The following is a 24,240-nucleotide window of genomic DNA, read 5'->3' on the forward strand; positions in this document are numbered from 1 at the left end:
TCAAGAGACTCCTCTGCCATATTGTCGTCCCCCCCCTTATAGCCGCACTCCCAATTAACCAGCGACCCCCTTTCAAGGTATGGGGGTCTGTCCAAGACCCCCCTCACCTGCACCATATTAAGCGATGCACTAGCCTCAGCAAACTAGACATCCACCCCGGTTACCTCGCCTGCTATCAACAGTGGGGTGGGGCCTAATGATGTAATGTTCTATGCGTTACACTTTTCATTACATTTTGCATGGTGCTTTCACAGAATTATTTTCAATTGTTTCAATTCGGAAATATATAAAAAAAAAGGTTTTGCAAATATTTATCAATAGATAATGTTCCTTTAAAGGTCATGTCAATATGGAAGTTTTGTGTGGAGCGTATTTGAATCTCCAGATAAAACGCCTCTCTGCTTTATTTTATGGGATTCTAAAAAAAACAAAACAAAAAAAAAAAACAAAAAAACATTTTAATGCCTCCGAGCGGATTTCTTTAGAAATGCTTTAGAAATGCTGGGTGCAGGCATGTAAAATGACGACAGTCTAATTTTCCACAATCCTGGAAATGTGAGAAAAACAACAGATACAAAGACATTGATCTGGATGTAGCCAGTGACAGGATATTAACATTTTCAAGCATGTCATATCTCCGGGTTTTTCAGAGGCTGGCGGGCAGTGTTATTGTAATGTGGGTAATGAGGCACAGAACATAGCATTACCTGGCCCCATAACAAAATTTTGGGGTGGACCCAGCGATGCCGGCCCACCATTCTGATGGCCAAGCTCTACTCTGCTCTGCTCATCATGTGTAGGGCCGGATTAAGCTCAGTGAAGTTTGAGGCTTTACTAACGCCATCCCTGCACATACTCAAATGAGGCCTCACGCTCTGCTCTTCTGTAGCGGCAGAACCCCCTAAAGAGAAGGTAGTTCTGCCACAGTTTGGGAGTACTGATGTAATGTGGGGGGTATTAATATAATGTGGGTTGATGAGTATATTAATATATTGTAGGGGCTATTCATGCAATATGGTATGTCTAATTAATTTTGGGGATAATAATTTAGTTATGGGGCTTATTAGGGTAAATATGCTATTCAGTTAATGAAGCAGCCGGTTGAAGGGAGGGGAGCCTAGAGTGTTCATTCATTGCCAAGATTTCCATATTTCATGAAATAATATATATACACACACACACACACCTTTTCCAAACAGGGTCCTAACATTTCAGAAATGCAGGTAATCAACAACTGACCTTAAGATACCAGCAACAGCGGATAGTGAAAACTGAAAGAACGGTAAATAAGATCATCACTGTCTGCCAACAGCCCCTAGTTGCGACAATCACTATTTTGATGGACTGTCCAGTTCTGACTTTTTCCCAACTGCAGGGACAGTCAGGAGGTGTGTATAAGTTTAATATGATCTGTTCATGAAGGGGGGAGATGCACCCACCTGCCATTTGTGCATGCAGAATTGCCAGTGTAAGGTGAAGGAAAAGGGTTGGAGGCAGAGCACTGTTTAAAGTAATAGCTAGATTCTGACTATTGCCAACAGCGAAGACCTTGAATTCTGTGGAGTTCAGAGAAGTTTGTGGACGCTGTAGCCATTTGTATTTTTGAATGTGGGTCATATGGTTTACTTATTTTCAGTCATTAGCCTGTCTGCATTGTCAACCAAGCAGAATGCAGTTAGCTGTGTCAGAGTAATAGATTACTAATTTTACCAAACATACACCTGTGAAAGATACACAAATAATGCACTTACAATATTGGTGAGAACCACTGATCTAGAAGATGAGGTATACACAAAGTTAGAAGTCACATTGGTGAGGTAACAGAACATTACTTTCTTCAATATAATAATACTAGTCAAACATTGATGTATTGTATAGCATTCTAAAGGGGTTTCCTACTTTGGGACAACTCTCTTTGCCAAGGTTGGTAGTTACATATCCGAAGGTGGTGGTGTGGGAGCTGCTAATTGTTCTGAATATTTCCACCTATTGATGTAAATGATAGATGTCATGATGATTGGGGCAGCACAGTGGCCTAGTGGTTAGCACTTCTGCCTCACAGCACTGGGGTCATGAGTTCAATTCCCGACCATGGCCTTATCTGTGTGGAGTTTGTATGTTCTCCCTGTGTTTGCGTGGGTTTCCTCCGGGTGCTCCGGTTTCCTCCCACAATCCAAAAACATACTGCTAGGTTAATCGGCTGCTATCAAAAATTGACCCTAGTCTCTGTCTGGCTGTCTCCCTGTCTGTCTATCTCCCTCTTTGTCTGTCTGTGTGTGTGTCTATATTAGGGAATTTAGACTGTAAGCTCCAATGGGGCAGGGACTGATGTGAATGAGTTCTCTGTACAGTGCTGCGGAATTAGTGGCGCTATATAAATAAATGATGATGATGATGATGATGATGATGATGATTGTTTGGCCATACATCCTCCACTCAGGGCCAGTGCAAGTCATGCAGGAGCCCTAGTCGGTGCCCCTCCCCTGCCTCGATGCTTCTCTTGGCAGGTGGGGGCGGCATCCTCTCGCCCTGGCACTGGGAGTGTGGCGTTAGGTTGTGACATCATAATGTCACTCATTCAGTGTCTCCTTTGACTTCAGCAAAATAGTGCTGTCCAGTGATCAATTTATCATCAAAAGTTGAAGCATAGTGGGCAATAATGGTTCTTTATTACCACTGCATTTATGTGAAAAGTTGCATTAAACCTGTAGTAAGAAACCAACAAATAGCTTTCATTTTCTAACTTGAGCTAGGCAAATAAAAACAAATTGCTGACTGATTGCCAGAGGATTAGTGCAAAGTTGCATCTCAATACAATGTTGTTAATTAACTCATAGAATCTCAATAAGTTTTTTAGAGATAATTTGTTGAGTCACCATGACATAGATTCTAGAAGTTACACTTCCAAAGCTGTAATTAGAAATAACTTAACCATAAGTATATTTACAAGGGCTTACCAAAAATTCCAATAGTCCCTTTTGTAATACTGGAACATAGATCCTTGAACTACATATGCATTCTATTTTAAAATAATATGCAATGTGTATTCAGAATAAGAGTGCTGTCATATGAGTGCCCTGAATGCTGGGATTTTTTACAGCTAGAAATGGATTCACGTTTAGAGGACATAATAGCTGATGTGGTGACAGGTTGAATTGAAGGGGGACACTCTTCCTCTGTCACATGGGGAAGGATAAGCTCAGAAAACATTGCATGCATGTTTTAAGGGATTAATCACTCCCCTGTAGCAGACGAGGAACGTTCCCCTTTCAATTCAACCTGTCACCATGAAAATAATTAATTAAGGCTAGCTATTTTCTACCCTAAGATGATGCACAGAATTACAGCCGACAGAGACCAGCTGTGCCTTCAACTGGTGTACATGTATGGAATAACAGATACTGAAAAAGTATATCCAATAAACTAAAAAGTGCAGTGGTACTGTGCATACATATTAACAATTACAATTAACATACAACAAAAATACATAAAGAGCATTGATGTAACTAGACAAAAATCTTCTAGAGATACATAATATGCTTTGTCTATTAGGGCTTTTAATAATGCATCTATGGAAGTCCAAAATTTCTTCCTCCGAACAGACATTCTCTTTTTTATTACATGTTCTGAGAGTAATCCTAGCGGTCTAATGATAATTTGTCTGTGTCCCTCAGAGGGTATATCTGTCACCCCCATGACTTCACTAGACTGCCTTTGCCACTACTTGAAGCACAGGGTCTAGAAAAAGAACCATCAACTTCCCTTTTAAACAACAGTTTTAAATGTCAAGATATGCTCGGGCAAAGGTAAATACACTACCGCTGGGTAAAATGTTAAACATTCAGCATTTATTTTCTTTAGTCTGGTCCGCAAACATTTATTTTTTTGGAAAAGATAAACATACTCATTAATTAAATCAGAGGCGGAAAAAAAAGGATGGATTCAAAAGAGAAAAAACAGGACGTCACATTTCTTGATGTCCAAACAAGTGTTGGACAATTTAATCACAATTTTGGTCAATTTTAGACAAGGCGGTTTCTACATATGTAGAATCATTGCAGTACACTGGAAGCCATCCAGAGAGGGGGCAACAAGTAAATTGCAGAGTAGACCTTAACCTTTTAATATTGCAAAAATGTATGAAGACTTTATTTTTTCTCTCATTTTCACAATACATTTGACCATGTGGGAAGCTACTCAGGGAAGATTAGGATACATTGTATTCACTGATAAACAGCAAGAAATGAGAATAGAGAAATGGGCAGCACAGTGGCTTAGTGGTTATCACTTCTGCCTCACAGCACTGGTTGTTTCCTGACCATGGCCTTATCTGTGTGGAGAATGTTGTATGCTATCCCCATTTTTGCGTGGGTTTCCTCCTGGTGCTCCGGTTTTCTTCCACACGCCAAAAACATACTAGTAGGTTAATTGTTTGATATTAGATTGACCTTAGTTTCTCTTGGTCTGTGTTTGGGTATGATAGGGAATTTAGGGGGAGAATTAATTCCTTACTGTCTAAAGCGAGATTCAATCCCCGGCATTGTTCTTTAGAACAATGTGGGTTGAGCATTATTAACGTAAGTACGGTGATTTTAACACAGATTTCTGCTCGTGGCTCAGAGAGCTGCAAGCAAAAATCAGCATTGAAATCACCGTACTAACGGTATTAATGCGCACCCTGCATTGTTCTAAAGAACAATGCAAGGGATTGAATGCCCCCCTTAGACAGTAACCTCCAATGGGGCAGGGACTGATGTGAGTTCTTTGTACAGCGCTGCAGAATTAGTGGCACTATATAAATAGATAATAATGATGATAAAATGAAGCAAACTATATGCAATACACACAATTAACAAGCTTCAAAAACGTACATTGTGCATTGACCCAAACAAGTACTTTTTCATGAAGGTGGTAACTAGCTATAATATGAATAGGAAATCTACATTTGTTTACCTACACTCCAGCAATTTCAAGTGATGTTGAAATGTCAGTTTTTGTGTAATTAAGTGTTAAAAAGCTGTACTTTAGGACTGCTGAGTAATGTTGTCATTACGAGATTTTTACTGACTTGTTTAAACACCGTTCCTTGCCACCAAAGTTGAGAGAAATAGAGAGAAACAAAGAAACCCTATTGTTCTTTTAGAAATTGCAATTTTAATGTACAATCAAAGGTTAGATAGTATTTTCCCAGCAAGTGTAAAAACATTTCAACCATTATATTGCTTGAAAAATAAATATTTATTCTTTTAGACAAAGTCTTCGCTACAGTTGCTGAAGTGGAAAACAGGTGATGCAGGCAGCAGGTTGAACAGCTATTTGTGGTGCGTAAAATCTCCTGCACAGATCATTAGACATGGAATGGAAATTTTGAAAATGAAGAAAATCTATTCTTCATGACAACAATGTATATTACACTCTACAAGGAGGTCAGTGGGGCAAATTACTGCCTGGATGGAAACATTGCACTTGCCATGAATATGTCCATTATCACAGAAAATATATTCCTCCAAAATCTAACAAAAAGTCTCAGATTATTATATTTACAGAATTATCTAGGAGCCCTTGAGACACTTGAATCACCCTATTGGGGAATACTATTTATTAGAATATATATATATAGATATATATATATATATATATATATATATATATATATATATATATATATATATATATATATATATATATATATATATATATATATATAAAAATTTGATAAAGAAAGTTCCAGTTTTGCAACTGGCAAATACTTTATTAGTGGGAAGTATGTAATATGGTACATCTGACTTTCAAAATAGATGAAAAATATATATTGAAACTATTTACAGTATATAAATATGTAAAACACAATAGTAATATGTTTCTATACAACATAGAACTTTCAGCAGGAAGGATGAGTTCCTCTGATTTCATTCTCACTTAATTTTTCATGCACTCAGGCCTACTATTGGTTCTTTTTGTTTTAACTGATTAAATGAATAACTTAGCATGTGTTAGAACTTAATACTGCTCCATTCAGCCATTTTTCCATCCCCAAAACTGGGGCTATATGATGCTGCAGGGTGTGTGTGTGTATGAACGAGAGGTCCAATCAGAAACCACAATCACAGATACTTTGACTTCTGATTCATCCTCCTGCAGCAATTTTAAAGAGCTGAACGAGACTCTTCACCACTTTGGGTGGTAATGCACTCTTAATAAGCACCTGTATTAATATTTTAATATAACATTTGCTAAAGTTATGTTGAAGTAACATTAAATGAATAATTTTCATATAAGATATATATATTAGGGTCTTTGTGTTCTCTATTTTTCCCTCCTGACTTACCATCAAGTACATGACTGATACTATGATTCATAGGAAGGGTACAGTTTTAATAAACATGCAAAAATAAATATACTAAAACATGTATTTTGTGTGAAAATATTGTGTTACAAATATTTATATTCTAAAAGCTAAATTATTTACAAAAGTAGAATACTTTAAACTATAAATCCTGAAGTGAGGCAGCATATTTAATACCCTTACTGACTGACTCCTCTTGATGATGATGATGCAGATGTATGCTATAGGACCATTTCATTTGGGTTTATAAGATGTTTACACAGGGCATCAACCAACCAAGTGAGGAGGTATCGGAGGAAGCAGTTGCATCTGAGATGAGGTTCCAGTGGGCTATGCCCAATGGTCTGTACAAAATGTAATTCATATATTTGTTAACATATTCAAATGATGTGCTGCAGTACCTAATGCTTCACAAGTAAAATATTGCAACTTAGAGGGGATAAATCATTTTATTTTTACCTCCTGGTTGTTAGCAGTTAGTTCTTCTTCCAGTGCAGAGACTCTTTCTAAAGAAACCCTCAGACGTTCCCTTACCTAGAAGAAAAACCAAAATGTGCAGTAACATAATTTTTTTCACGCCTCTATTAAGCGAAACATTAATTTACTTTGCTTAATTTTTATCTCCTGAAGTGTACTCACAAATATATGCAACACAAAAAATTACGACTTCAGTTATACTTGTTCATTTATTAACATACCAATGGGTATATATTTCTCTTGAAAATAATATAGCTGAATAGCATTTAAAAACATAAAGCAATTTCAATACATCTATTATTCTGGAACATAAAACTATATTTAAGCTATTAAATGTCACCAGTGGGAAAAATAATATCAAAAGGCAGCAACCTAAAAATTGAGACAATTAAATCCTTAAGGCTTGACGAACATTTATTGCGAAAAGTGGTTTACTGAAGGGAAAATACACAATTTTCCCATATATTACATTACATGTTAGTGGAATAGGACATGGAATTCTTACTTATTTTACAGGTTTTAAATAGCAGAACCTAAAAAACAGTACAATAAGCCATCTTTCTGCTGGAAAGACTGCTTCATTTAGCAAAAACATCAACAACTGACTAATGTCAGTGTACTTGGCAGACAAGACTCAGGAGTAAAGGAAAAATAACATGGCAAAGATATGTATTTTTTTTTATTATTTTTGTTTAAAATTAAAGGTGTTTTAGGAGTGATGGAAATGAGTATATTACAACTAATGTGCTGTGGTTATGCATAGCAAAAACTTCCAAGCTACTGAAGGATAACTGCACGAAAAAAACAAATTGTGGTTAGAGATTGATGGGAAAATAGAAAACTAATTTTGACTTACCATCCATTCTTGGGTAGACCCACTGGATGGGCAAAAGGTGCATAGAAGGTAAGAAACTATTTGTTTTTTTACCCTTTTATTTGTGACTACACACAGAACTTCTTTAAGGCATATGGTCCATAGATAAAAACAATTGCAACATTGAAGATGTTATGAATGTGTTAGTATTAAATTAAGAGAGTGCCTATGCCATCAGTAGGTGTAAATCTCCATTTAGCAACAGCCTCATTTACTATGGCATTATTGAGCTGCGCTCTCTCTTATGGATGGATTTAAGCAGTAAAAAAAAATCCTGCCCTCTGTAACAGTCTGGATTCTATCAGTTTAAATGAATCATACTGATACACTACTCTAAGCTGGCAGATAGGCCAACTATGATTGCCAGCAGAAAATTGTCTTTAGATTTCTACAATGACTAGTTATACTTTCATGTCTCTCATCATTCCAACCATACCTCCCCACTGGTAGCTGCACAGGAATAACAATCACTAATTGCGGCTATTGGTGGCTGATAATGTTTCTACCTTACATTAGACAAACAAATTTTCCCTCTTATAAGCTACAATTGTTATTGTGATACCTTATGTATCAATTGATCCCCACCCCTCTTAGATTGTAAGTTTATATAGGCGGGGGGGCCAGCTTCACCTTTGCTGTATGAAAATGAACTGGAGCAAAACCGAAAACTTTCTCTAATTCTGCAATCCTTCAATGGCTGTAGTTAGCTAGGTGATAGGGTTTGCTCCAGTATTAGCGAACACATTTACAGGGTCTACAAACATAGAAAATAATTTGATACACTGCATACAATAATTTAAGATCCAGAGAAACATTTATATAATTTCTACATTTTGAGGTAGGGATCAATCCAGAACCACCTATATTTGTTTTGATAGGACCATATGGAATTCTGCCTTAGAAATAATGTATTTAAAAAATGGTCATCAAGCGCTACAGAGTTTTAGAGCCGAGTGGCATCATTTGTAAGAAGTTATTCTTTTTTTCACTACTTGATATAGCAGAGGATTATGAGGCATAAGGGAAGGAGCAGTACATACAACACTAAAACTCATTAAAATAGGTGATCACTGCAGCTTTGCTGTCACTCCCCCACCAGTTGATGTCCATACAAAGTGGTAGAGAATTACAATGAGGTCTATCAATTTAACCAAATGTAGTAAAAAGAGGAAATTCACCACTCTCCCTCATATATGCTTTGGTATGTAGACCATAAAGAGTTTTACTATGAAGGACCTGGCATAGATGTGTCCTATGTACATATAAATTAAAATATTGCTGTGATATACCGCCATAAATTTCCATAAGAAACCCCTGCAGATGTAATTAAAAAGTCAGAGAAAATGGCAAGAGACTAAAGACAAGAAATTTACAACTTTGATCTGATGATTAATACCCACCTTCTATTCATCTTTGTCTATAGTCCTTATCAAATTACACCTTGTATATCCATTTAGAGATGACACTGGCCTCCCTAATCTAACTAAGCAGTTCAGAAAAGGTTTGCAACCCTCTGCCCTCAAAGCTAAACACTGATTGGTCCAGTAGAAAGGAGTTATTGTCCCTTTCAACTAACTCCTCTGCTGCTTTCAAGGCAGTGTGTGTCTGTGGGTGCTGCATCTCTCTGGGGCCATCCGGCTCCTATAATCACATTGGGTGCAGAGCATCCACACCAGCACCCACCTCACATACAAAGGGCCTGTGACTGCTGTAACCTGACACAGCCACGGTGCCCATTAAGAGGATATGTTCCATGTGAATTAGAAGGTGAGATGTCTTATATATCTATAGTGTTATGAATACTTTATCATATACACTGCACACTGTATGAGGCGACCAATATGTACATATCTGTTTAAAATGGAAATAAAAATATTGATCTCATATAGCGCACAGTGTATATAGTACAGTATTAAAATATAAAACTATAGCCGACTTGTATTAATACTGTATTATATGCACTCTGTGAGGGCACCAATGTGTATAATTTTGTCTTTAGTATTATATACTTATCCTGCATGATAGCACTCTAAACATGACCAGAAAGTAGGCGCACCTATGCAGATTCGGACAATTCTGGCCCTTATGCCTGCAAGACAGGATAATGGAGGAAAGGGGTGCTCACTTCTAACATTGACTTAGTACAATAAAGGTGTGTTTATGTTGCCTTTCTGCAAGTTTGCATGAGCTGTATTTGTGTATACACCTGTTAGGAGACATATCTTTTGCACTTATAGGTGCTACCAACAAATGTCCTAGCAATGATTAAAACACCACTTTAAATCTGATGCGAAGATCTCACCAAAGGAAAGCACCTTCCAAATAGCAGAAAAGGTTAAATTTGATCCAACCATGCATAGACATTTTTGCTACAGCTCATAGAGGCTTTTCACATGCACAGCAAACACATGGATTTAGGCTAAAATCAAATATTTTAAGTGCAAGTGAATTGGTTAACGGGTCGGCCAGGGAATTAGCTCCCTTCAGTCAATGTTTTGATGCCAATTAACTGTTTCCAGCTAGCAAACAAAATTTAAACATAAAATAACAAACTCCTAGCCCTTATTCAGGGCACTGCCTCAATCCTTGAACCCTATCTAGTCAGTCATCATCATCATAATTTATTTATATAGCGCCACTAATTCTGCTGCGCTGTACAGAGAACTCACTCACATCAGTCCCTGCCTCATTGGGGCTTACAGTCTAAATTCTCCAACGTACACACACAGAGACAGAGATTAAGTTCAATTTAGTAGCAGCCAATTAATCCACTAGTATGTTTTTGGTGTGTGGGAGGAAACCGGAGCAACCTGGGGAAACCAACGCAGAGACGGTGAAAACACACAAACTCCTCACAGATAAGGAATCAAACTCATGACCCTAGTGCTGTGAGGCAGAAGTACTAGCCATTAAGCCACCATGCTGCCCCAGTCATAATATCAAACAGACTCTCTCCTACATTCTCTCTGTCTGCAGTCTCTCGTGTGGGTCAAACACTGGCCTCAGCCTGAGCCATCTGTTGCCTTCTCAGCTGTCCCTACAGAGCTGTCTCCTTAGACCTCTCTCTGACCTCTGTATTGGGTTTCCTGCTGAGCCTCTCTCCAGTTGTGCCTCCTGCGAGCCCCACCTGGGCTGCAGACAGGTATGTAACTACAACTTTTCAATCCTGTGGAGGAGGATCCTACATTCTAAGGTTTGAAAAGATGACTGACCAGCGCCACCTTGCAAGTAGCCGCCACAATGCACGTAATAAAAGCAATCTGCTATACAACTTTTACAAGGACAAGTTCAAAAACCTGTTTCTTTGCATAGCCATAAAGTACAAATCTTTAGCCATTATAAGTAATGCATATTGTTTATAATGCACATATTTTAAATAAAACAAACATGTTGACTACCTACACAAAACAATACAGGAAAAGAAAAGGAGGTTTCAATATCTGATACAAGAAATGAAGCCTCTAATATTGATGTCATATTTCCCAATGGATTATTAAATAAGTAAATAGTCTTATTTCTTTTTTCTTTTAAATGATAACAGTCCAGAAGACTATTCACCCAAACTATTTTGTATGGAAAAAACAAAAAAAAAATCATAAATAAAGATGTCCATGCCATAGAGGGTATTAGAAAACTTTTCTAACTTATCAAGATAGATCATTAGGTACACCATTATTTGGAATAGATGACCCAATAACCTTTCTTAAAATAGAAATTTCTTTTAACAAATGTTTTACACATGCATTACACAACTGGAGTAGAACAAACCAAAATGTATACTTTTTCTACTTAAATATTTTTTCTTTCAAGTTATGATAATTCTCATTCCCAGTTACTTTTCAACAGAAACTTTTATATTTAATTCTGAGGTACTGCTATGGGGATCCGTGTTTCTTATTTAGAATATTGGTTCAATAAGCCTTAAAAATGTAAAATTGATACATTATGGTAGGCACATACATCATTATTATAGTAATATACAAAATGTATTTTCTTTTTCTTTTTACCTTAAATTATACATTCCCAGTTATTATTAGTAGCATGCTGTACAGTCAGTTTAGATTTTGACATCTAGGCAATCATTCACAATGTATTAACAAACATCTGGACTATAAGATGCATACTTCTGGTTATGCTAACTATAGTTCTACTAATTCTGATGGTTAATTTTCTTTGACCTTTTAACAGATTATAATTGTGAAGATTTTTGTTTAAATCTTTCTTTTTTTTTTACAAAATGTGAAAAAGTAGTTTCAATTCCTTTGGCTTAATATTAAATAAATATTCTTCATATGCAAATGTAGGGTTGTACGGTCAGCTATAGTTTTTCAAATCAAAAGCAAACTGTATTTCTTCAAATTGCAACTGCAGACAATATGTAAACCATTAATTACAGTAACAGCTGAGTAACTTAACTCATCAGTTCAACAGCAATTGTGGTTTACAGTGTATCTTATAGACAAAACAGCATATAAAACACATCACAGATTACAGGGAATAATTCTCTCATCTTTAATGCACATAGTTTATAAAACATATTTTTTTTATTAGAAGTATACTATATATACACTATATGGACAAAAGTATTTGGCCACACCTGTTAATTATTAATTTGTGGTGTTTCAATCAGACTCGTTGCCAGAGGTGTATAAAATAAAGCACCTAGCCATGCAGTCTCCATTTGAAAACATTTGTGATACAAAATGGGTCGTTCTGAAGAGTGACTTCAAGTGTGGTACTGTGATAGGATGCCACCTTTGCAATAAGACAGTTCGTGAAATTTCATTCCTGCTGGATATTCCACGGTCAACTGTAAATGATATTATTAGAAAGTGGAAGTGTTTAGGAACAACAGCAACTCAGCCACGAAACCGAAGACCACATAAAATCACAGAGCGGGGTCACCGACTGCTAAGATGCATAGCAAAAGTCACCAACGCTCTTCTGATCCCATAGCTGAAGAGTTCTGAACTTCCACTAGCATTCATGTAAACACAAAAACTGTGCGGCGGGAGCTTAATGAAATGGGTTTCCATGGCAGAGCAGCTGCATGCAAGCCTCACATCACCAAGACCAACGCCATGTGTCGGATGGAGTGGTGTAAAGCACACAGACACTGGACTGTGGAGCAGTGGAAACGTATTCTGTGGAGTGACGAATCACGCTCCACTGTTTGGCAGTCGGATGGACGAATCTGGGTTTGTTTGATGCCGGGAGAATGTTACCTGCTTGAACGCATTATGCCAACTGTGAAGTTTGGTGGAGGAGGGATAATGGTATGGGGCTGTTTTTTAGGGTTTGGGCTAGGCCCTTATCTCCAGTGAAGGACAATCTTAGTGCTTCAGCATACCAAGTTATTTTGGACAATACTATGCTTCCAACTTTGTGACAACAGTTTGGGGAAGGCCCTTTTCTATTCCAACATGACTGTGCCCCAGTGCACAAAACAAAGCCTACAAAAATATGGTTTGATGAGTTCGGTGTAAAAGAACTTGATTGGCCCACACATAGCCCCGCCCTCAACCCCATAGAACACCTTTAGGATGAACTGGAACGGAGATTATGAGCCAGGCCTTCTCATCCAACATCAGTGCCTGACCTCATAAATGCTCAACAGAATGTGTGGTGCCCCAAAGCCCTATTAAACAGCACAGAGGAAGTGCATAAATGCTTTTGAAATGCAGGGCTACAAGGGGTTAATAGACGCTGAGAGAGACAGTGGGAATGACAGTTGACAATTGACAGTTGAACTGAAAAGGTCGTACCCAGGATGATGTGCAGGAAGGAGGAGTGTGTGTCATAGCAACAAGTCCACTGAGTTTGGTATTAACTGTGAACTCCCAGAATGCAGTGGGGAGAGGAAAGTTCTAGACTTCTGAGGGAGAGAGATGAGGTTTATGAGTGACAAGAAGACAGACCGAGAGATAAGAAATCTGAGTTGAATCTTTCCATGTAGCTGCTCACTACCTCAGGAACAGGCTGAGAGAGATAAGAGGTATTACTGCTGGAAGTCCATCATATGAAGGAACTCTAGTAGAAAGTACAGTAGGTCTGTAAATCACCTTTGTCACAGATTCCTCCACTTGCTTTCCTCCATGCTGACAGATTTAATGTACTACAAACTTCCTGTGCACAGGTCAGCCCAGGACTGAGTGTAAAATATGGTAACGTTACCAGGGATGATATTGGTGAACCAAAGGTTTTAGATGAATGGTAATTTTAAGTGATTTACCTAAAAATGGATTTATTGATATTGAAGATGTTATCGCTATTGTGCCTTATACTCACCAGTTGTATATTATATGTTAAATGCTATTGTGCTCTATTTTCATCAAATGAATATTTTGTCATTACCATTGAGTTGAAGGGGTAAGTGGCGCGGTGGCCAAATAACCAAAATTATCTATACCGCATTATTAATAAACCCAAGTTATTTGTCCAATCCTTGTCCCTTTCATTGAAGTATTTATCTCCTGACCACCGGATATCCGAACAAAAAAGAAAACCTGACTCGTGTCTGGAGGACAAGGTAAGGGAAGGAAATCCCATCAGTACTCGACCACCACAAATGAATGGGCACAAATTCCCACAGAAACACTACAACATCTTGTGGAAGCCTTCCAAGAAGAGTGGAAGCTGTTATCACTGCAAAATGGGGACCAACTCCATATTAAAGTATTTGTATCTGAATACAATGTCATTACAGTCTCTGTTGGTGTAATGGTCAAGCGTCCAAATACTTTTGACCATATAGTGTATATCCTGCAGTTTGGGTTTACATATTTGTTAGACTCAATAGCTCTTTTTATCTTCTATATCTTTTGATTATGCCTTCACTTTTGTCAGTAGTTAAGTATTTTAGTTAGGTGCTTTCACATATGGTTTACATACAGTTTTACATTAACACACTTTTGACTTAACACCATCCATGGTGATGTCTTCACTTTACAGACTGGACTAGCTACATTTGCAGGTGAAATCTTTACTTTTGTCAAACACAGAATGCTCTCTGTTGAATGTGAGTATGACTGTCCGAATCAAGTTTAGATACTTCCACAGGTATTCATATTCCCTGTAGGAGGGTAATGTATCCTTTAGTAATTCCTAGTTACTTACATTTTTCAAGGTTTATTTGATCTGTGTATTTCATTATTTTATTTGATCTGTGTGTGTATGTATGTATGTATATATATATATATATATATATATATATATATATATATATATATATATATATATATTTATTGTTAGGAACCCCGCTAGCCGGTACAGCACAACCCGGAGTTTGCTCTGCCAGTCAGGTGTTCACTGGAGCCCCTAGTGGTGGGGACAGACTTGGCCGCAGACTAGCAGAGGGTCGTGAAGTGTGTACCGACTAGGGAGAACCCAGGCAAGCGGAGTGAAGTCCAGGCAAGGATCAAGGGCCGGCAGCAGACAGGGAATCCAATACACAATCCAGGGTCAAGGGTCACAAGCACGGTACAAAGGTCCAGATACAGGCAAGAAGGTCAGGGTCACAGGATACACAGGCAGGGTCAAATCCAGGCAAGGGGTCATACACAGGTAATCAGTCCAAACAGGTTTTCACCAATACTAACAGGAGCAGGAGCAGGTTAGCTGACAGGCAGACTGGACGCTATAACCGGCAGGGAGGCTAAGCCCTCCCTGCCTTATATACAGACTTTGGCCAATCAGGGCTTAGCCCTGCAACACATCACAGCCCATGCCCCGACAATAATTAGCCCACAGGCTATCTTAGCAAATGCGCCCGGCTGCCTCACTTGCCGGGGCGCACCGCTTGTTACACTCGGCGTCCGGTCGTTGCCTTGGCAACGGTCAGGCCCGAGAACCCTTAAGTGACGCCCCGGTCGTCATGGAGACGGCCGGGACGTTCACTAGGTACAGGAAGTGAGTCGCGGCGGTGCCTGAGGCCGCCGCGGCTCCTGACATATATATATATATATATATATATATATATATATATATATGTATGTAATCTGGTATTGCAGACATTAGGCATAAGCCTGATCATGAATAAAGATTATGGGCCTCCTGAAAATATCTGTTCCTGGGCCCACCTCTCCTTCTGATTGTTATGTAAGCCTCTCAGGAAATTGTACTAAGAGAACCTTTTGGAAATTTATATGGTAGAATCTTACTCCAGTTCATTGGTGCGTACTCGAACAGCCAGATGTAGAATTGTCACGATGCCACCTGTCACATGACATGCAGCTACCAGTATGCCATGCTGTGTTGTCATGTAGATGGTAATGTGGGGCGCGTTCTATCTGAGTAAGTGGTTGCCAAGGCAAGGCAAGGTTTCAATGTAACCCACTTTCTAAGTTTTTATAACATAACCATTCCTCTCTGTGTGCGGTCCTGTCCACAAGTTACGTGTTAATTATTTATTGTCATCATTAATTCCAATAATTATTAAAATACACTATCTTGAGCATATTTCAATTAAAATAATTTTTTACATTCCCAAATTAGGGTGGTGGTGTGCGTGGAAAAGGGGTAAGTGGTCACAGGTTACAAGCGTGGTTTCATCCCTGGGGGCCGTGTCCAGCTCTTCTAGCATGTTGGGTTTCCTCTCCTTTAAAAACACTCCTTCAAATGACATGTGCAACAATGGAATATGCTCGCAGGCACCAGTTCACCACTGCTCTGCTATAGGCATCAGTGAATGGGACATACCTCCCAACTTTCTGCCCTGCGGGACAAAGCTGTCCTGACTGGGATGATGAGAACAGAGCCCTCAAACTGAGATAGTGGGTACTTAAGCAATAATATATTATGTGTGAGAGTTTTAAAATTTCTCTTATACAGTGGTTATATCACCTTTTCTAAATCTACAAGTTCCTGACAGCACCAGCACAGTGCCAGTGGCATTTAGACATTCCAGCAGTTTTAAAAAACAAGGATGAACTCTGACAATATTCAGTTTCATCAGGAAGTTTATGTATAATTAACTGCTTACATATATTTTAAATGTTTATTAAATTACTAATTATTTTAATTCCATAAAAATTTCCAATTACCTTACCCCAGTATCTATTATATCACACATTGAGTTAAATATAAAATTCTATTATAGTCAAAGTTTAAACAAACTAGCCAAGTTCATCATATTTATATAGAAGGAAGCATACAAGCTAACAAGTTGCTAAAAGTTATTAAAATTTCTAGAAGCAATTAACACCAAATGTAACTGATAATGTTCAATTAACAGCGCAGTTTGGTATCTGGTCAGTCCTCGGAATTAAACTTCAATGCACAGTGCATTTACCTTTATTTAAAGAGCAAACACTTTAAAATTAAACAAGTGTTTGATTAATAGGAGAGTTAATTACAACACATTTTCATGAAGACTGTACATTCATTTGACCTTTCTGGAAGACTAACTTTCCAACAGCACTAGAGCAAACAATATTCACTGCCATTTATCATTTGCATTCTTTGTGTTATATTTTCAACCAAAAGTATAAAATATCAGTAATTTACAGTTACCTGTATGGGGCTGGTATACAGTGGTATGACATACAGCTACCTCTCCTACACTTTTCAAATTCCAATAACTTACATTTTCCATACTGCCACTTTTAAATTTCTACTTCAAACACTGATATTATGTATATATATATATATATATATATATTTTATTTTTTTTAACAAAAAGTTTTTTTTCCCCCCTTATCGTTAGTGTAAGTTTATGATAGCAGCCATGACTGCTTAAATAAAAACAAAATAGAAAAAGCTATATGCTATAGTATCGGAGATACCAAAAACATTATTTATTCATGTCGGGTTCTGGAAGTGAGAAAATAGCACCTAAGATAGCCTCTGATATCCGATACGCCCCTTCCCCTAGAATACTTATTTGGTGCCAGCAGGATCATGCAATTGTCCACCAATCTATGTGTGAACACTACAGAATACCTTCTCATATGATGCATTGTTTCAGACCTCTCTTCAAGGTTTATGTAAAGTGTCTACTTACACAGGTGTAGGTGAAAACTAGCACGCAAACTACCAGCAAAGTCTTATCGATTCCTGGCGGACCAAAGCCAGGTAGTAAAACTGAATATTGGTGGAAGTAAGGCTGTACTACACCTGACTCTATGATCATGTCACCTTACAGCATGGAATAATCATTGTATTAGCATGTGTACAGTGCAAATATTTCCACACAATAGGTTGACTGGTTGTACCTGGGCCTCTTGCCAATTAAAATTTAAAGCTGTATTACCACCTATACCTTAACCTGCTCTTTCCCCTCCCCAGAGCAATGAGGATGTGTGTGTCCATTCATATGGGGGATGTAAACGGGGGAAACATAATCAGAAGCCATAATCACAGAGGTTGTGCCCTCTCATTGACCACTCCATTCAACCTCCCTTTTTTTGTTAAATTTGGGGTGAAACAAAATATTCTATTGCTGCAAGAGAAAATCTAGGTTATTTCCAGGGAAGGGAAAATAGGCCCCTAGATGAGAAAACGGCTAACAGTACCAGTCAGTTGTAAGTTCACAACTAAGCATTTGATTCAACAATATGACAGTTAGCTGCAACAGTTTTATAAATGCCTAAAAATAGAAAGTACTTAATTCCTCTCATTTGTGAGTGAACACATCACGCAGTAAGTTACTGTAAATCTTGATTACTAGTACTATACAATAATAATAATAATAATAATAATAATAATAATAAGTGATATTAGGATAGCCCTTTGTTGCTAAGCCATGTTTTCCCACACTGCTTATTAGTCTTTCCCACTAGGAACTGAAGAGTAGCTTACCATTTATGGATTAAACACACTTAGATACACTTAGAATATTTGTAGTTTGCCAAGGGGTTTTATTTTTGAGAAAATATGCAGTCAATGCACACAATACTGTATATTGGTTTAGGTTCATTTTGGAATGAAATAACTGCCTTTGTTGTGATTAAAATGACTATTGCCAACAGACTGCATGTTCTATTGCCCTCACTTCACACATCAGAGATTAGACCTCATTCCCCTCCATCCATCCTTATGTCGGTCAAGTCCTCATGTTTTCTCCATCCTCCTGGTGCTGTCCAATTAAAGAAAAGGTAACACAGGGCCCAGAGACAACCAGATATGGAAGTCTAGTCACTAGAGGTTTGGCTCCAAGAACACTGTGTCCTCTGTGTCCTAAACTGTGTAGGCAGTCTTCACAATGCCATACCTACTAATTCCCGTGTACACATTGTAGCTCAATCCAAACCCGAGATTGCTGAGGCCATAGGTTCCATTCTGACCAAGACATTATCTGTGTGGAATTTGTAGTTTGTTTGAGTTTCCTCTGCATACTCCAGTTTTCCACAATCCAAAAACATACTGGTAGGATAACTAGGTTCTAATGAAATGGAATTTAGACGGTAAGCTCTACTGGGATAGGGGCTGATGTGAATGATTGCTCAGTCTTCATAAAGAGCTGCATAATATGTTATTGCTATACAAAGGTTATTAGTAATAATAATAATAAACAATGCTTGTTAACTTTGTTAATAATCGCATCATTTTTGCTTATAATATGTAAACTTATTACGTATGATAAGTTTACATATTAATTATTAATGACTGTAATTGACCTTTACAGATCAAGTGAGATATTTGTTAGGTATATCATTTTTTAAGGGAAAGGTAGGAACCCGAAATGTTATGCTGTGTCACTAGCTTCACAATAAATATGCTCTGAACCAGAATTTAAAACACAACCATGTGTGCGCCATACCCTCATTTCTATCTGAGCAATCCAGATGTGCTGTGCACACTTATTGTTTAACTAGTGTGCAATGAAAACAGGACATATAGCACCTAGAGGTGCTATAGGGCAGCTTTGGACACCCGAAAACCAGGATAATGTTGGGAAATCCTGGATACATAGGGGGGAATTCAATTGGCGGCGATGTGGTGTGCAGGCTTCGCACCGCGCACATTGCCGGCAATTACGGTAGAAATCGCTAATTTTCCCTTTCTGTCAAATCTCCATCACAAAGTGTCTCATGGACGATCTGGAGACACTTCGCGGCTAGTTGAATTCCCCCCATATAGTGTATTCAGTATTGTCTCTATCAAGAACAGCTGTAATGGATCAGTGAATTAAACTTCCCCATTTGGTCTTGGTTGAGGCTGTCACTAATTTTTCAGAACCTCAATTTACCACTGCACATTGTATAAGAAACACTGTTCTAGGCCTGTGAAATGAAAAGCTTGATAAACAAGTGACCCTAATATGATATATACAGCACTCTCTGGTGCTATATACATAATTGTTAATAATAATAAATCATAATAATAATAAAAAAACAGAATACAATTAGTCAACACGTACATTATACAAGAACATACTAATTATCTCAAACTCCTTTTGCATTATTTTTTATTTGTCCTCTGGGACACATTTCTGGTCAGGTGTTGTTTTAACTGTAGTCTGTTAGTGGTGTTGTGTGTATGTCTAATGACTACAGTAAATTAACTAACAGTGAGATGAACTAAACCTTTTCTATCAATTTACTGTCCACAAACCATGTTCAGCTTCTAAGACTTCTGATTTTAGGTAGTTATGGTAATGGAACAGATTTTAAGGTTGTTGTTAGCAACTCCTGAGCATATGCACTAGTTTCATAACTGTGCTAAATATATCTTTTCTCTGCCTCCTAATGTTCTTGCCTGTGAAGTCTGATTTACATAGCGCCACTCTGCTTTTAGCCAAGCAGAAACATGTGGTTCATGCTGTGTTCTACTTAAACAAATTACAAAGCACAATATGAGTCCGAGGCAGCCGGAATAATTGCTATTTTACACCTGCACAATGTTATTGCATGTTATTTTACGCATATTATTATTAAGGGCATAATAATATGCACCTTTCATAACATAAAATATTTTACATTACTCATTACTACTTATTTAATAGCACATTTTACATACAGAACATGTAGGTTTGGAACAGTATTTCAATAATGTTAAAGTCCCTGTTATGGGAAATGTTATTAAATTTGAAATAAGTTACTGTGTAAAAAATACTTGCATACTTTCTAGACCTCCCCTCTGAGAGATCCAGGAGAGTAGGCCCAGAGAGCAAGTGCAGGGGGTGTGATGTCACAAATTGTGTCACCATCTTTACAGGGGGGGTTCCAAGAGGCAAGCTACTCTTGCAGGAGTCCAGAAGGATTGCCTCAAATTTAAGAGTCTCCCAGACATTCCTGGAGAGTAGGCTAGATTGAAAGTATACACCCAAAGCAAATTGAGCAGTACATATAATATGTACACAGATATGTACACAAGTATTATCTGCATTCTGTCCTAGGTAAGCAATTATGTGGTTACATGTTCACACCAGTGTGATTCACAACATACAAAAACCTGCTTTAGTGAGCTAATCTTCAAATCCATCTGCGTTTTGTGACATGTGTAATTAATCATGGAACATTATAAAACTAGTATTGTTATTAAGGCATAGACCTCTTTTCAAGCATACAAATATAAAAAAACATCTGGGGCAAGAGCAAAATGTACATCAATACTAGGTAAATTAATGCGATAACCAGCTCATTCAGTGGTTACAGGACTGTACTGCCCCCACCCCCATGACATTCTTCATTCACATAACTGTATTGCCCCTCCTGTGCATATACACATTTCATATAACAATTATTTATATTTATAGTATAAAATGGGAAATATCTAATTGGAAATGCACTGGACCACTCCAGAATTACATATATAACATTGCTTTAAATGGTCTTCTGGACACTTTGGTATAAGTGCCAGGTAACTGATCCTATATGACCCCCCAGAAAATCACCTAGAGCAGTGATGGCTAACCTGTGACACTTCAGGTGTTGTGAAACTACAAGCCCCAGCATGCTTTGCCAGTTATCAGTTAGTTACTGGCAAAGCATGCTGGGGCTTGTAGTTTCGCAACACCTTGAGTGTCACAGGTTAGCCAACACTGACCTAGAGCATAAGGTTTATATATGTTCAGCAATGGACAGCACAACAGTATTGACTAGTCAACAATTATTATTTCAATCTTAACTGACAAGCACCAACATCCTGTTAACAAGTCGCATAGGTAACCCAGCTATAAGGCTCACTATATTGTAATGTGACAGCAGATGTTTTGGATCTAAAGCCCCAGAAGGAATAAACTGGTGGGTCATGACCACAGTGGGGAGCCTCATGCAGATCTTGCTGTTGTTAACGGGTCATATGCAAGCTAAAAAGTCAAGGAAGGGGTCTTACCTGACGGTAGTGAGGGAAATAGTTTGTGAGGGAAATAGTTTGTGATTAAGCAAAGCAGCACATGCCTACTAGGGGCGGGTATAGTTAAGCAGAAGGCAAGCTCACCTCCTCCTCTTTCATGAAGAACACACAGAGGTAACCTCAAACAGCCCACCAAGAACAGGAGGCAGCAGTGAGATTGCTGCGGAGGGGGCAGCCGTCAGAGGTGCGATAAGGAGGCAGCCGACAGAAAGGCGTGAAGGGGGCAGCTGTCAGAGAGGCGTGAAGGGGGCAGCCGTCAGAGAGGCGTGAAGGGGGCAGCCGTCAGAGAGGCGTGAAGGGGGCAGCCGTCAGAGAGGCGTGAAGGGGGCAGCCGTCAGAGAGGCGTGAAGGGGGCAGCCGTCAGAGAGGCGTGAAGGGGGCAGCCGCCAGAGAAGCGTGAAGGGGGCAGCCGCCAGAGAGGCGTGAAGGGGGTAGAAATGAGAGAGGAATGGATCGGGCAGCAATGAGAGAGACATGGTGGGTGCAGCAAAGAGAAAGACTTCTCCCCACTTCCACCTATTTAGCTCATCCTCGCTGCCCACGAATTTGCTTTCTACTTCAAGGAGAAAATCGACTCCATCCATCATGACATCTTCTCCTTATGGCTCTCCCGTCCTTCACCCCTGGACATTTCAAAGCCCCCTTGCCACCCTGTTCACCCTCTCTTCTGTCACAACAGACTTGGATGTCCTCTCAATTCTCTTCACTTCTTCTGCCTCTACCATGTTTCTTCCCGCCTTCTCCACTCTCTCTCCACTGGCACTTGCAGTCACCAAGTTCACCTTTTTAACCTGTCCCTCTGTCAGGATTCAAAATCGGAGCTTCTGTCTCTGGAGACTGCTGCTCTGCTGACTGAGCTCTGTGTTCTAGTTCATTTTAAGTGTTCTTCTGATGTTCCAGCATGTTCTGGCTCTACCCTCTGACTTCTATTTAAGCCTTGCCTGTTCCAGTCTTCCTTGCCAGATTATTGTGCTACAGCCAGTAATTTAGTTCCTGTTGCCGTTGCTGCATCCTGCCTCCAGTTATCAATTATTCATATAATAACCTCAAATTGGCATCAACTACATCTCTGCCTGAACACTCTGCTTTATTTTCTTCTCTGTGTACTAAATCTGGCTGTTTTTGACCATTCTTGTATTAATGAACCTTAAACCTGCTCTCCTTCTTTCCACTGGACTCCAATTCAGTCTACAGACCATTACACCCTCTCTACTGGCATCTTCCCTTTCACCTTGAAACACGCATTTATCACTGCCACTGTCAAAAAACGATATCTTGACCCTACCTCTCTATGAGCTACCATCCCATATCCCTTCTCTCATTTTTTTTACAAATTTTTTGAACAACTAGTCTACAACCATTTAACACACTTTATCACTGTTCACCCTCATTGACCCTTTACAATAAGATTTCCAGCCTCTCCATATACTCTTGGCTAAGATGAAGGGCTATTTCTCCATGATGTTTTCGATACAGTTTACCATCCTCTCCTTCTTGACACCCTTCATTCCCTTGGCCTTCACAGCACTGTCCTTTCCTGGTTTACTTCATACCTCTCTGATCATTTCTTCCTCTGTTGCCTTTCTTCTCTGCTCTCCTCTCCCACTATCTTTGCGGGTCACCCAATGCTCTGTATTGGTTCATTGCTTTTTTCTCTTCACACCAGCTCTCTTGGTCAACTTATCTGATCATTCAGCCTCCAATACCACCTCTATGCTGATGTTGCAGTTGACACTCTAAACTACATTTCCTATCCTTACCTCTCTCTTATCATTTGTCCGACTGTTTCTCTGTCATCTCCACTTGGTTGGCTAGATGTTACCTCAAGCTCAAAATATCCAAGATCTGCCCTTCATCCCTTCCCACTGCTCTGAATGCGGCAAGTTAACTAATATTTTAACCTTGAATTTTTCATGCGCTCCCTCAAAACTCACCTTTTCATGCTTGCCTACCCCACCCCATGTTAGGACAATTCACTCTTAACGCTTCACTCCTTTCACCCATATTATATCCAGTTGCTACCCCACCCAATCGTAAACAACCCTCTTCTCTCATATCACCTACCTTTTCCTCTCGTTTCACTCCACCCCTATCATCTCTGTTTACTTCCACATTCCTCTTGATGTTAACTCTCAGAAGTTTGAACCTCTCTACCTCCTATCTCCTCATTCTCTTTGTAAGGTTTCCTTTGTTCTAGCTGTGTCTACTTTTGTAGATGCTTTCTCTATTGTCTATTCCAGTATTTAAT

The 24,240-nt window shown here is 38.8% G+C and overlaps 1 protein-coding gene across 6 annotated transcripts in view; it reads right to left on the minus strand.

Moving 5' to 3' along the window:
* PPFIA2 (PPFI scaffold protein A2) overlaps positions 1-24,240 on the minus strand; it is a 367,242-nt gene that overhangs the window by 144,494 nt on the left and 198,508 nt on the right. For all 6 annotated transcript variants that reach the window (XM_075209360.1, XM_075209359.1, XM_075209358.1 and 3 more), the window contains one exon: positions 6,806-6,880. In XM_075209360.1, the coding sequence (XP_075065461.1) occupies positions 6,806-6,880 (75 nt within the window). The remainder of the gene's footprint in view (positions 1-6,805; positions 6,881-24,240) is intronic.

Source organism: Mixophyes fleayi, chromosome 4 (assembly GCF_038048845.1).
Source record: "Mixophyes fleayi isolate aMixFle1 chromosome 4, aMixFle1.hap1, whole genome shotgun sequence".
Classification (NCBI taxonomy): Eukaryota; Metazoa; Chordata; class Amphibia; order Anura; family Limnodynastidae; genus Mixophyes; species Mixophyes fleayi.